Below are 14,221 nucleotides of genomic sequence, written 5' to 3'. Positions count from 1 at the left end.
TCAGGTCTTAAGGATATCCCTGCTCCAGCACAGGTGGATCAGTCAAAATGACTGAGCTGCTAATTAACCCACATGTGCTGGAGCAGGGATATTCTTAAGACCTGACGTGTTGGGGTTCCCTGAGGCTGGAGTTGGGGAAACACTGTTGTAGAAAGGCAGAAGCAGTTAAGATAATGGTAAACTGAAAAAATAAAATAAAACCTTCAATGCTTTCTAATGCATGCCTGACAGAAAAAATGGGGAAGCTTGAATTAAAAGCTACAAGGGAGCAGTATGATATAGGCATTACTGAAACATGGTGGGATGAAACTTTGACTGGGCAGTTAATTTGGAGGGTTGTCTTTTTCGGAAGGATCGAGCAAATAGAGGTGAAGTATGTTAAACCGGATCTAAAACCTATTATAAGGGAAGATGTATATGAAGGGAATGATAAATGTAGAGCCATTGTGGATAGAAATTGGCAGTGGAAGTAAAAGTACAATGAACATTTTTGTAGAGATGCTATAAACCTCCAAATATCTGAGATAGAGGAAGCCAAAATACTTTTGCAAATAGAGAAGGCTTAAAAACTAGGTTCTATTTCCAGAATGGGTGATTTTTTTAAGTATCCAGATATACTGTAGACTGGGGCAATGAGATTAGCATTACAATTAAATAGGTTTTTAGGAGTGCTTAAAGACAATTACATGACCCAAATTATTGAGGAATCAACCAGAAGAGGGGCAATACTGGATTTTGTGGTATCAAACAATGTAGAAATAATAAATATTCAAGTTTGAACATTTGGGTAACTGATCATATGATCTAATTTGAAGTAAATTATCAAAAACCATATTACTTGGGTTCAACAGACTTTAAACTTTAGAAAGGCAGATTGTAATAAACTGATGACTAATCTACAAGAAATAATTTGGGATGAGGTTTTTGCAGGGAAAATGTGGAAGATGAATGGGCAGTCTTTAAAATGTTAGAAAAGCACACATATCAGTGTATACTCTGGTAATAAGTATAAAAGGAACAAGGCAAAACCAATGTGGCTAAACAAACAGGTAGGGGAGGAAATGGAAACGTGCAGGCATTTAAATTCTTTCAAGTCAGAAGGGACAGGCATATCAGAATTATTAGTACTGTAACAAAAGTTGTAAAAGGGCATTAAATGAGCAAAAATTGTGGCAAAGATCTAAGCTCTGTCCAACCCAGCGCAATCAATCAGCCTTAAAACACCAATAAACTGCTAACAACCAGAGATAATATACAAAGATCGGCAGCAAAACACCAGGATGCCGACAAAAGCACTGCAAAAGAAAACAGACTTGCAAGGATTTCGACAAGCCGAGAATGTCTGGTGCGGGGACAGAGGTCATCCTGCAAGATTGCTCCGATTCAGAACGGGAAAGTAGTGTCGGGACAGAAAGCTATCTGGTCACAAAAAGTGACCTGAAGTCGTCTGACCTGAAAGATCTATTCACTAATCTCAAACCCCTGTTTCAGACTGAGATCCAGGAGCTAAGAGTTCATTACTAATATAGGCACACGGACTGATGACTTGGAAAGAAAATTAGATGTCATAATAAAAGCGCTAAAAAACAAGAAAAGACGTCTACATACCTGAAAAATCAAATGCAGAATTAGCTGATAAACAAGAGGACCTGGAGAACAGGGAAAGAAGAAATAACTTATGAATAAGAGGAGTCCATGAATCTCACTGGGGTGCGTTTATTTTAATGGACAGGTGCCACAGAGCACTGAGGGCCAAACTACAAACAGGACATGCCTAGAGACATAATATTGCGTCTGCATTACTATTAAACAAGAGTCCGTGACCCAAATCGCCAGAAACACGAGCCAAATAATTTTTGAAGGCACAAAATTACAAGTTTACTAGGATCTATCCCCAGTGACTTTGAGCAGATGCAGAAACCTGCAATATATCACAAAGATCTTGAGACCAGGGGGTTAAATACTGGTGGATTTTTCCATTTGGCTTACTTGTGATTAAGAATGGCAAATCCATCTCTGAGATCGGTAGAAGGGGACACATTCCTGAAAAGATTAGGATTAAAAAGCAAAGTCTCTCACCTAGAAGCTGAAGATCCTGTCCCTCAGACCTGGAAAGAAGCCGGTAGCTCACCACAAGGCAGCAGGGGAATGGCTGCCAATTAAGAACACCTACAATACACAGTTGCAGTTGGAGACAGGCAACTAAGATTTAAAACTGCATTACCCTATTTTGCAAAAAGTTGACGTTTCTTCCTCGATTTGGATTCCAGACCTGGTCTTCGGCTAAGGATTGGAATGGAGGCAGAAATCGTTGTGACAGCCGAAGGAAAAGGACACCCATCGAGACAGACATGGAGGAAGGAGACTGGAGCGGCGAGTTCTAGAGGGAAGCCAATGGAGACGGAGATCCGTGCTGCCGAGAGCGGGAGCCAGGGTGATGAGGAACCCCTGGGATGATCTGGAGAGGGAGAGGAGCAGATCGGGGGAAGGAAAGGCGCCTTGGAGTTCGGCCAGAGAGAAGGGAGAGGAGATGATCGACGGGTGTTCATACAGCTAAGCGGACGGGTCCTTACCCCTGCCTGCATGGCTGAGGCTGATGAAAAGCGGCAGGGAGAAAGTCTGGGGGGCAGCGGGCGGACTTTTGGAAGGAGAGGCAGCCTAAGCATAATATAAGCAGGGCAACTTTTAAATGAGCAGAGGGATGATGAAGGGTGGCAGGAGGTAAGAGGAGAGTAAAAATAGAAGGGGATAAATAGAGATATAGTGGGACACGGAGGAGGGGGAATTACAGAGGGGAAAGAAGAGCCGAAGGTGAGGGGGACATAGGGGTTAGAGAGGAAGCCAGTCAAGGAGGAACAGAAATCAGAAGAGCAAGAGGGGCTAATAGAGAAAGAAATCATTCCATGTTAGAAAGGGTCCATATGCACCCATTCAGAAGGGTTAGAAGAAGGACAGGGCAAACCAGGGAAGAACCGGTCACTGAAAAGTTAAGGGGAAGACATAGGGTTCTGTACAATAGGGAGACGGGCAACTGTGTAACGGTACTTTCTGTTTGACATGTACAAGTTACAGTTCAAGGTAGAGTAGTAAGTTATGGGTTTTGATTACTCTTCTTTCTGTTTTTGCACATATAGCATAGTCTTTACATTAAGATAGAAAACTGAAGGAATAACAGAGATTAGAAAGGTTATAGCTAGCTGAGCCCGCAAGGAAAACTAAAACATTCAGTTCAACAGGATGACAGGTGCCACCTGCTGGACTCGTGGAGGTCCTTGAATTGTGAAAATCCCACCCAAGTAATTTAATCATAGGGGAGGGAGAAGTCTAAAAACAGTGAGCGGCAAAAAATGGAAGCCCTTCCTAAAAAACCATAGGGGGAAGGGTACTACAACAGGCGAAGAAAATATAAAAGAAGGCGACTTTTGGGAGGATTAGGGTCACACATTAGGAGATCTGTCAGATCAAAGAGTGGTCTAATAAGTATATAAACAAAAATAGGGGTGAAAAAATAAAATATTAAAAAAAAAACAATGTGCAGTTAGAGGTTAGCAGTTGTGTTAGTTGAGAGAAATATACATACAGTATTTGATTGCGCTGGGGAAGGGCTAGGAGCAGGGATACCAAGCAGTGCACATTCCGGAAACCGAGGGACAGAGGAGTAGCCGCATGTGCAAGAAAAAGTCCAGAAGGGTCCTGAGCGCACTGTGGACTTAGGAGACTGGACCTTCGCTTATCAAGGTCTAAGTAGAAGTATACACCCAAGGGCAGTTGAGCCGAGGCCCAGCGTGGCCAAAGGCGGCTCGTGCTTTATGATTTGTATTGTTTTCATGTTTTTTTTTGTGTGTTTCCCCCTTCCCCCACTCCCTTGTCTAGTCCTCCCTCTCGGCTCAGGCTCTTCCAAGGTCTGAACATCTCCCACGTGGCCCAGGTAGGAGGGCTAATGACGACGTAAACGGAGCTAAAAAGGACACTGAATGGCTCTAAACATAGTGTCACAACGTTAAAGGCCTCAACAGTCCAAATAAGAGAAGAGTAGCCATGACAGTATAAAAGAATGAAAGCGGATGTTGTCTTAATACAAGAGACACACTTTAGCAAGACGAACTTACCTAAATATTTAGACAGATTTTAGAAATAACTATTTCTCCTCAGCTAAGGTAAAAAAAAAGGGGGGGGTTGCAATTCTTCACAATAGGCGTTCCTTCATAGCGGACCAGATCAGTAAAGACTCAGAGGGCAGATATATTAGTGGGCTCATGCCAGGGACACCCATGGACAAAGCGGACGTATATGCACCGTGTGAACAGGACCTGTCATTTTTCTCCAGCTTCTTTAAAGTACTAGACATATCTAAAGGACACATAGTGTTGGGAGGGAACTTCAATAGGATTCTAGACCCGGAGATAAGACAGGTCATCTCAAGCTCGGTTTTTCAGAAAAGAGTGGGCAGCAGCTCTGATTAAGGAACTGAGAGAAAGACATCTGATACCTGGAGGGAGTTACAGCCGGGAGAAAAAGGATTTACTTTCTTTTCACACCCACATGATAGTTATAGCCGAATAGACTACTACTTAGTATCAAACTGACTGGTTCCACAGATAGCTTACAATAAGATCCATGATATTTCATGGTCAGACCATGCACCGCTTGAAATCAGGTGCTCCCAATTCAGCCTAGATAGACCTTGAGCAAATTGGAAATTGAATGAGGCAATGATAAACATACCAGAGGTCAGCCAGTCAATAGATGTTAGAACATTTCTTTAGGATAAATCAAGATAGCGTTAATTCAAAGATCACCTTGTGGGAAGAACACAAAGCAACCCTTAGGGGCACACTTATTAGGATAGCAGTAGGACGTAAAAAGAAGAAAAAGAGGCCAAAATCTTACAATTACAAAAAAAAAAAAAAACTCAGATTTTTATAAGAAAATGGGAAGGACGGATACTTTAAAAGAGCTCAAAGACATTAGAATAGAGCTAAATTTGTTACTTACCTCCCTGAAAAGTCACTGAGTTGGTCAAAGAAGAAATTTTATGAGAAAGCAAACAAGCCAGATACCTTACTAACAAACAAATTGAGGAACACACAGTCTAATTATGGGATCCACGCTATCAAATTGAGATCAGGCACTTTAACTTCTAACCCAAAATCAATTGTGAATGAATTAAAAAACTATTATGAGGAGTTATATAATGGGGAATAAAAGGTCAGCCATAATAATAGCACAAGTCAAGCTCTGAAGGAGTTTCTGAGGGACTCACAATTACCTAGATTGACCAGAGAGGAGGGTGAAGTGCTACAAAGAGATCTCTCTAAAGAGGAGCTGATACAAGTGATTAAGAACATGAAACCCTCCAAAGCACCGGGCCCTGATGGATTCTCAAATCTATACTACAAAAAAATTGTCAAACAACTAGCTCCGGATGTTCAATGCAGTATTAGCAAGAGCTTCGAACCCGGATCAGATGCTCCCAAGCGTCCATCTCGTTAATGTATAAACAAGGGAAAGAGCCTACAAATTTTAAGCGCTATAGGCCGATTTCATTAATCAATTCGGATATCGAAATATATTCTAAAATGCTGGCCAATAGATTGAGTCATATCCTGCCTAAACTGATTCATCCGGATGAGGTGGGTTTTATTCAAGATAGACAAGCGGCCGATAACACTAGACGCATAATTGACTTAATCGAAATGGCACACTCAAAGAAGATCCGGGTAATAGCGTTCAATCTAGACACTGAAAAAGTTTTTGACAGGATAGACTGGCCATACTTGCGGGCCACGGTTGGGGCATTTTGTTTTGGGATTAGAATTTTAAAAGCAATCCTGGCACTTTATGGGAACCCGGCAGCGAAAGTGATCCATCAGGGATATACCCCTTGGGACTGTTTGCAATTAAGAGTGGTACCTGGCAAGGATCCCTTTGTCGCCTTTATTATTTGACCTGTGTATGGATCCCCTGGCAGGACAAATTCGGTCAAACCCAAATATCACAGGTATCCAACTGAAAAAAATCAGACGCACAAAGTGGCATTATACGCAGATGACATTTTCCTCACTATATCTAGGCCTCTCACCTCCCTGCCCAATTTATTTAACCTCCTTGACAAATAGGATTTCAGGATTCAAAATTAATCAAACAAAATCTGAAGCATTGAACATAAAATTGCCAAGAGAAACAAATCGATATACATCAACTTTAATTTCAATTGGCAACCGGAGTCCATTAAATATTTAGGGGTATAGATTACGAATAATTTTAAATCCCTCTATTGGGCGAATTTCCCTACAATAATACAAACATTAAGGGAGGATATCAGAAGGTGGTCTACATACAGAATTTCATGGATGGGCAGAGTATATTGCATACAAATGAACCTCCTTCCTTGGATTTTATATCTATTTCAAACGCTCCAATCCCATTAAGAAATAAAGACATAGCCTTGCTCCAATCGTTAATATCTAAATTCATCTGGGGGCATGAGACCAAGAATAAAAGGAATTATTTTTAAAAGACCAACTTGGGGGGGTGGAGCTAGCGTTACCTTGCTTGTTATCCTTTTACAAAGCGGCCCAACTGTGTGAAATATCACAATGGCACACAGATCCGAGTCTAAAAAGATGGCTGGAATTGGAGACAGAAATATGTGCCCCACTGGAACTGCACAACCTGATATGGACCCCAAAACAGATTCATCAATCCATTAAAGAACCGCTGTCCTCAATGACCAATTCACTTGCAATTTGGGAGGCGATTAAATTTAGGTGCTCACTGATGGCAAAAAAAATCATTAATGACCCCCATACACGGTAATCCAGATTTCACTCCAGATCTAAACAGCAGAGATTTTCTCATTTGGAAACAGGTTATTTCCGACTTAAGGATCTGGTGGGTAGAAATAGCATCAAAACATTCAAACAAATTAAGTCTGAAAAAGGACATTCCACATACAGAATTTTTTAGATTCCTCCAGATCAGAGCATTCTACAATACATTTTTGCCCCGCCCCCATTTGACAAATTTTGAAAAACTGTATATTAAAAACAGAAACTAGGGGACTCATTTCTCAGCTATACCGGAGGTGGTCTGTTCGGGGGTAGCATACTCAAAGAAATTGAACTATATGACACTATGGGAACAGGACCTAGGGGAAACTCTAGAGGAAGAGGAATGGACAGAAATAGTTACAGCGGCAGCTAAAAGCTTAATATGTATGACGTTAAGGGAGAAAGCGTATAAAGTTTTAATGAGGTGGTACCTCACTCCGCTGAAATTATCTAAATTCGTGCCAGGATACTCCCCATTGTGTCCAAAGCAATATGGAGGTGAGGCAGATCTCTTACATATGCTGTGGTCCTGCCCTCGGATACTCCCCATATGGGAGCGAATTAAAGATTGGCTCCAGAGGATTTTGGGCTTCACAATCCCATTAGACCCCTGGCTGTTCCTAATAAACAGGCTAGTAGTGGGGCTCTCAAGAATACAAAGTTATACAAGTACTAGTGGCACACTTTGCAACAGCGACGAGGTGTGCGATCACAGCCGTATGGAAACAGTCAGAAATTCCAACTATTCCTGCAATCAGAAATAGAATTTGGTTTGTATGCCAGATGGAATAGTTTACGAGTTTGGTTAATGATACTGGCGCTAAATTTTTAAAAGTCTGGATTATGTGGCTAGCACAAACGGACATCCCAGGGGAGGATGGTACTACAATTTTGCTGTTATAGTTTTGGAAACGAGTTCTCCGCTGACTCAAAAAGGACAAGTATTAGCAGGAATACATCTAAAGTAGAATGCTAAGTAGAGAGCAGAGAGGTTGGCCACGTGGGAGACTTACGCCAGCACTTTGGAAGAGGGGAAACTTGGAATGGAAGATGGATGGACTCCCTCCTCCTCCCCCCCCCCACCCCTCCTGATTTATGTTCAGATTTTCTTTTTCGTACAAGTTCGATTTTATGTATAACAGATGTGATGCATATGAATATGAAACTGTGTATTGTTACATGATGAAAAACTTCAATAAAATTTGTGTTATAGAAAAAAAATGAGCAAAAATGGATAATGACAAAAGGATTGCAATAGAAAGTAAGATCAACCCTAAAATGTTATTTACCTTAATGACAAAAAAAATAGAAAATAAAATATAGGACCCTTTCAGTGTGACATGGGCAGGCAAAATATCGGACATAAGGAAAAAGAGGTATTAAACACATTATTTGCATCTGTATTTACCAGGGAAGGAAACTATTTCAATAGTAGTGCCCCAGGAGGAAGCCACAACCTCAGAGCCCGGCTCCCCCTTCCCCGCCACCCTCCACACCCCCAGAGCCCGCTCCCCCGGCTTTATCCGGCTCTCCCTTCCCCGGCTTCTACCTGCAGCCTCCACCGCCGCTTCAGGTATGGGGGACAGAGGGGAGGGGGAGATGCGTGGGGGGGATGCAGGGGCGGAGAGATGCAGGGGGGTGAGAGATAAAACTCACTCACCCACTCACTGAGCTCTGATGGGGGGGGGGGGGAATTGGAGATGTGATAGGGGGGCTGTGCCGGGCCGTGACCGAGGGAGGAAATCAGAGCTGTGAATGGGGGATGGGGACACAGCTGTGAAGGGGGAGGGGAAAGGAGCTGTGAACGGGGGGGGGGAACGAACTGTGAATGGGGGGGGAACGGAGCTATGAAGGGGGGGGCAACAGACCTGTCAAGGGGGGGGAATCACCGATGTGAAGGGGGGGCGGAGGTGTGAACGGGGGGGAACGAACTGTGAATGGGGGGGGAACAGAGCTGTGAAGGGGGGGGGGGCAACAGACCTGTCAAGGGGGGGGGAATCACCGATTTGAAGGGGGGGCGGAGCTGTGAAGGGGGGGCGCATTCATGTGTAGGGGGGGCAGATTGCTGTCAACGGGAGAGAAACAGACGTCGGGAAGGGGGGAGAGAGGGGAGGGGAGAGAGAGGGCAATGGGGAGAGAGAGGGGGGGCAGAGAGATAGGGGGTGAGTGGAGAGAGAGGGGGAGCGGGAAAATTCAATCCCGGGAAACGCCGAGTATATCAGCTAGTCCAAAATAAAAATATAATATGGACATAACAGGATAAATATTTTAAAGCCGCAGTACTACATCCCCCCACCTTTTTTCTTCTATTAGTGTGTGTGTGTGTGTGTGTGTGTGTGTGTGTGTGTGTGTGTGTGTGTGTGTGTGTGTGTGTGTGTGTGTGTGTGTGTGTGTGTGTGTGTGTGTGTGTGTGTGTGTGTGTGTGTGTGTGTGTGTGTGTGATAATGACTGCTTTCTAACTTTGTGCTGCATTCTGAAATGCTGCAACTGATATGTAAATATTACAAGTGTAACACATTATTGTTCCAGCTTTCAGAGTAAGGCCGCGGCCATAGTGAGAGCTACCCGCTCGCACCGAAAACTAAAGGCAGGTCGGCAATGCGCATGGCCTTAGACCGCACGTGAGCGCCGAGGAGGCCGATGCGTGGCAAGACAAATCACGCCCAGGTCACATGCGCAGTTCAGCCAATGAGGGTGAACCGCTCACGTGACATCACACGCCCCCCGGCACGCTCTTGCACTCTCACCATCGCGCAACCCTGCAGGCCACAGATCACTGCAAGTACAGGCGCGCGTGATGTCACGCGCTCGGTTGTGAGCACGCACGCGCCTACTATGGACCCGGCCTAATATTGCTGTTTGGAACACAGCATCAGATCTGTTTGTGAAACTTTGTTGCCAAAGGACAGAGATCAAAAAGGTGTGTGAGAGCCTGTTTCAAATGAGGAAATGAATATGACTATCTTAATGGTTGCTGTAGCTATCAATGAAATCAAAGACATACAGCTGAACCCAGTTATAATGCGGTGCTCGGGGTCCACAGAATGAGATCGCATTATAACCGGGATCGCGGGGGGGAAAATGGCTGCCGCGGTCAGGACTTACCCGGCATCTGCAGCTCTCTCCTCTCCCTGCTTGTCAGCTTCCAGAGAGGAAGGGGAGAGGGAGGAGCCGACAGCAGCAGCACAATCCCAGAATCAACAAGAGAGGTAGGTGAACTTTGTGTGTCTGTATGTGTGCGTGAGGGCAGGAGGCGCCGGCAGCAGCATCAACTTGAAATTGCAGAATAATAATATTTCATTCTAATTATTTGAATGCAGAACTCTTTCCAGGGCTTGTATGTTATTGTATATATCAGTCATAAGATAGGTGGCTCCATTTATAGCTGTGTTATGTTCAGTTCAGTTTTTGCAGTATTTGTGCATGGTTATATGTGTGAGCTGGGGTATATATTTGAGCTTGGATATGTATTATTTATGAGCTAGTATATATATATTTGTGAGCTGGGGTATATATTATTTATGAGCTGGGGTATATATTATTTATGAGCTGGGGTATATATTTATAAATTGGTAGATAAAATGAGAATGCAGATGTAAAGAGCTAGGAGAACTGTGCTGCCTTCCATATTTTGGTTGAAAATTAACCCTTTCAATTCAACACTGGAGGGATTTAAATACACACATCACTCTGACTGAATCTAGCAACGCATTAGTATTTCCTTGTAGCTGTCCTCGGCAATGAAATGGTAAAAGGATGTATTTTAGAGTGTGTGTGTGTGTGTGTGTGTGTGTGTGTGTGTGTGTGTGTGTGTGTGTGTATATGTCCGTTTCTGTGTGTGTTAGCAATAAAGCTTTGGGGGGAAAAAACTTGGAGATGTTTTAATTCGGGAGCCAAGCTCAGCCCGTGTTATAAGCGGAGCCGCGTTGTAGCGGATCGTGCTATAATAGGGTTGAGCTGTATTCTGTTTCATAGCACTCCCATTTTCATTTTTGTAAATCCTGATGAAGGTTACATAGTAGATATGGTTGAAAAAAGACATACGTTCATCAAGGCCCCATTTTTCAGGACCCCATTAATATTTATACTGACTGCAATTTTTTTCTCCCTCCTTTTCCTGATTCTCTCTCATCATCATCTCTCCCCCTCCTTCTCCTCTCTCCCCCTCGTTATCTCTCCTTCTCATCTATCCCCCTCATCGTCGTCTCTCCCACTCCTCATCTATCCCCCATCTCTCCCCTCCTCATACTCATCTATCCTTCCTCATCATCAGCTCTCCCCTTATCATCATCATCATCATCATGATTACCATCAGCTCTCCCCCTCCACCTCATTATCATATCTCCCCCTCCTCATCAGCTCTTCCCCTTCTCATCATCAACAGCACCATCTTTCCCCCTCATCAGATCTCTTCATCAGCTCTCCCCCTCATCAGCTCCTCCTCCTCCTCGCTTACCTGTAATATAGACAGACGCAGGGAGGAGATGGTATGCAATGGCGGAGCCTTAGGCTCAGTATTGGTTGGCATTGTAAAACATCACTTTAGAGGCAATGGCTGAGTTTAATCTCAGGCCTTGATTATACCAAGTGCTGCAAGGCGGCAGCGCTATTCTGTGACGTCACCCAGCGCTGCCGCCGAGTAGCATCTTGAGTATACCGGGGATGGAGAGCAGAGGAGGCGTGGCGGAGGCGTGGCCGTGAGCAGTTCGCCCTCATTGGCTGAACTGCTCACGTGACACGGCTGTCGCAAAAAACAAACAAAATTCTCAATCTCTTCCCCAGCCGTCCGCCTTGCAGTACGGAGCGCCGCGACCGTTGCTTGAGGTATAAGCAGTTTGATTGGATCTAAGGTAAGAGAAGCTATCGTCTGAATGATAACAGTCTAACTTGAAATACATAATAAAGTGTTCAACTCCAGTGAAGAATAGGAGATCTCTGTAGACTATCTCTAGGATTCTTTTTGTGGAAAGTTCCCAGAAAATCACGTTCTCATAGACCTTGTAGTGTTTGCCAGCTACGTACAACCATGTGGGACTAAGTGGCAAATGCAGAAAAGGGCCGTGGGAGATGATGGAGCCACCTCTCCAAATCAATAGTGGTATTTCATTTGATGCTCATCTCAGTTCTGTGTGTCCAGTCAATGTAGATGGGGCCAGCAAAAATTGCTGCTAAAGTACTAAGCAATGCGTTGCAAACAACAGGCAAAACAGCGTGTGACAGTGAAGGGGTAATGATGCGATGACACTTTCCCTAGTTTGTTCAATAATTAACTTCACATGCCAATATGAAGTGGCCAATATTTTATTGTTTAGCCAGTTAATACTTTTTAACAGGCTTAGGAGAAACCCTCCTGCCATAAGGCTAACTAGGAGGAAATAAAATACTATTAAACAGAAATACATAAAGAAAGTTCTCTTAACGAATTCTAATAACTTGTCTCTTAGGCTCCTGTCTCTTCCCTGGCTGAGACCTAAGGCTAAACTCATACACTGCGAGAGTGCAAGCTCTTACCTTGCCGCGCAGTTGGAGCAGAAGCGACCCCTGCTCATAGTGCTGGTGGCAATGTGGAGGCGTGGCGGACGCGTCACCAAGCTGGTTCGCTCTCATTGGCTGAGCCAGCTCACGTGACGCTGAAGTGAAGCAACTACAGCCTGAAAAAAAAACAAGTTTACCTGTCTAACCAAAATGCAGCAGCCAACCATTGAAGAGTGCCAGAAGTGCGTACGCACGTAGCAATGCCGCCGCTTGCCTGTCTATATAGCTCCAGCTGCAGGTGCTAGAACTCTGTCTTTGTTGTCTAATTAGTTGTCTGTCTTTTGAAAGGGGAGGTATGCCTGAGAAACCACTGTGCAGCACCTGATGCTCTTAAACCACGTCACAAATTCACTGATATACAGATACACATACATACAGTCGTACTGATAAATACGCACAGAGACCCTAATACACACAATAACACACCAATATAAACTGATACACAAAGGCATTAATGCACTTATTAATGAACACTGATACACACACATTAGTAGACTGATGCACACACTGACACACACTATCAATCTGATACAGACATGTTAGCACACTGATACACACAGGAACTATTTCTTCTTGGGTGTGGGTGTGGGTGCTGTACATATGAATCAGTAACATACATATATTAGCATAATGTAAAAATGTATAAACCCACCACCTTGTTCCAGCCCGTTATGCACTCACATCAACAAACTCATATAAACACCAATACATAAACATTATTGAGCTGTTGACTGTGCCATTAGTGATCAATGAACAATACATTTGAGAAGGTGTTCCATAACTGACTGCTCACACAACAGGTGATGGGACATAGAATCCAATTAAACATTGAGATACGGACAAGTCTTTCTGCTCCTGAACATGAGCCACCAGAAGCGTTTCCATGGTAACTATCTAACGTTGATAATGTTAGGGAGGATTGCGCATGCGCAGCGTTGTCTCCCACGGAAGGTCAGAGGGACTCTGCTTCAGTGACATCATCTATGCGCGACCCTGTGCGGTGAGTGACGCACACACTCCTTGCTGCAGAAAGGTCGCAGTGTGTTCCTCTTCCAAGATGGCGGCGGCCTTGTGTCAGTGTTACCGGGTGAGTGAGAGTGGGAGATTAGGTTCTGTGTATCGCCCTCCCGCCAGGGCCCGGGGGTCCCTCTTGCTGTTGATCTAGCTCTTTGTGCTGTTGTGAGTGGCTGGAAGAAAACTTACTCCAGGGGTTCCTTATGTGTTAGGTCTTGGGGTTACTGTGCAGTGCCTCCCTAAAAGTAGCTCAGTAATCGGATCAAAGTCTGACCCCAATTCCCCTTTTATCTAACCCCTCTTATCGTCTAGTCTTTTTCCCAAATAGATCCAATCTCCCTTCATTCAATCACATTTAATATTATAATATTCTCAAATAGACCCCATCTAATATTATACCCCCTAATGTAGCCCCTATTTGTATCATTCATATTCATAATACAATCCTATTCCCAAGTAGATCCTTAATCTGATCCCTCAACATACACATCCAGTCTACTCCAAATAGTCCTAATTTTATTCCAACTGCCCTATGCGCTTTAATGTAACCTGTCATTCTATCATTCGCATTGTGCGGTGGAGAATTTTGGGGCCAGACAAATAAAAGGTGATAATATATTCCCATAATTGACATTCGATTTTACCCCAAATAGAGCAATTCTTCCCTTCTCCTTTTTTTTTTATTTTTATAACAGAGTTGACCTATTTCTGATCACTCTCATTCACCCTGCTCCAAATAAGATCTCTTCCCCCTAATCTCCTATCCATTTTACCCCAAAGTATTTTCCACAGCATAGTATAAAGGGGACATGCAGGCAATGAGACAAAAAGCACAACAT

At 43.7% G+C, this 14,221-nt stretch overlaps 1 protein-coding gene and 1 long non-coding RNA gene across 3 annotated transcripts in view; one reads left to right on the top strand and one right to left on the bottom strand.

The window, feature by feature from the left end:
• Positions 1-1,865: 1,865 nt before the first annotated feature.
• LOC142501596 (uncharacterized) lies at positions 1,866-13,387 on the bottom strand. Of its 2 annotated transcripts, none has more exons than XR_012803521.1 (3): positions 13,021-13,387; positions 12,345-12,484; positions 1,866-2,458 (listed from the first exon to the last, which is right to left on the bottom strand). It is a non-coding gene; the product is annotated as an uncharacterized LOC142501596 (long non-coding RNA). The 2 variants fall into 2 exon arrangements; XR_012803522.1 differs by having other exon boundaries at positions 13,162-13,373.
• TIMM44 (translocase of inner mitochondrial membrane 44) overlaps positions 12,991-14,221 on the top strand; it is an 18,698-nt gene continuing 17,467 nt past the window's right edge. Inside the window, exon 1 of the mRNA XM_075611665.1 lies at positions 12,991-13,455. Coding sequence (XP_075467780.1) covers positions 13,294-13,455 — 162 coding nt within the window. The 5' untranslated portion in view covers positions 12,991-13,293. The remainder of the gene's footprint in view (positions 13,456-14,221) is intronic.

The sequence above is a fragment of the Ascaphus truei genome, chromosome 8, assembly GCF_040206685.1.
Source record: "Ascaphus truei isolate aAscTru1 chromosome 8, aAscTru1.hap1, whole genome shotgun sequence".
Lineage (NCBI taxonomy): Eukaryota > Metazoa > Chordata > Amphibia > Anura > Ascaphidae > Ascaphus > Ascaphus truei.
Note: the sequence above shows the minus strand (reverse complement) of the source record. Positions and strands in the feature narration are given on the sequence as shown.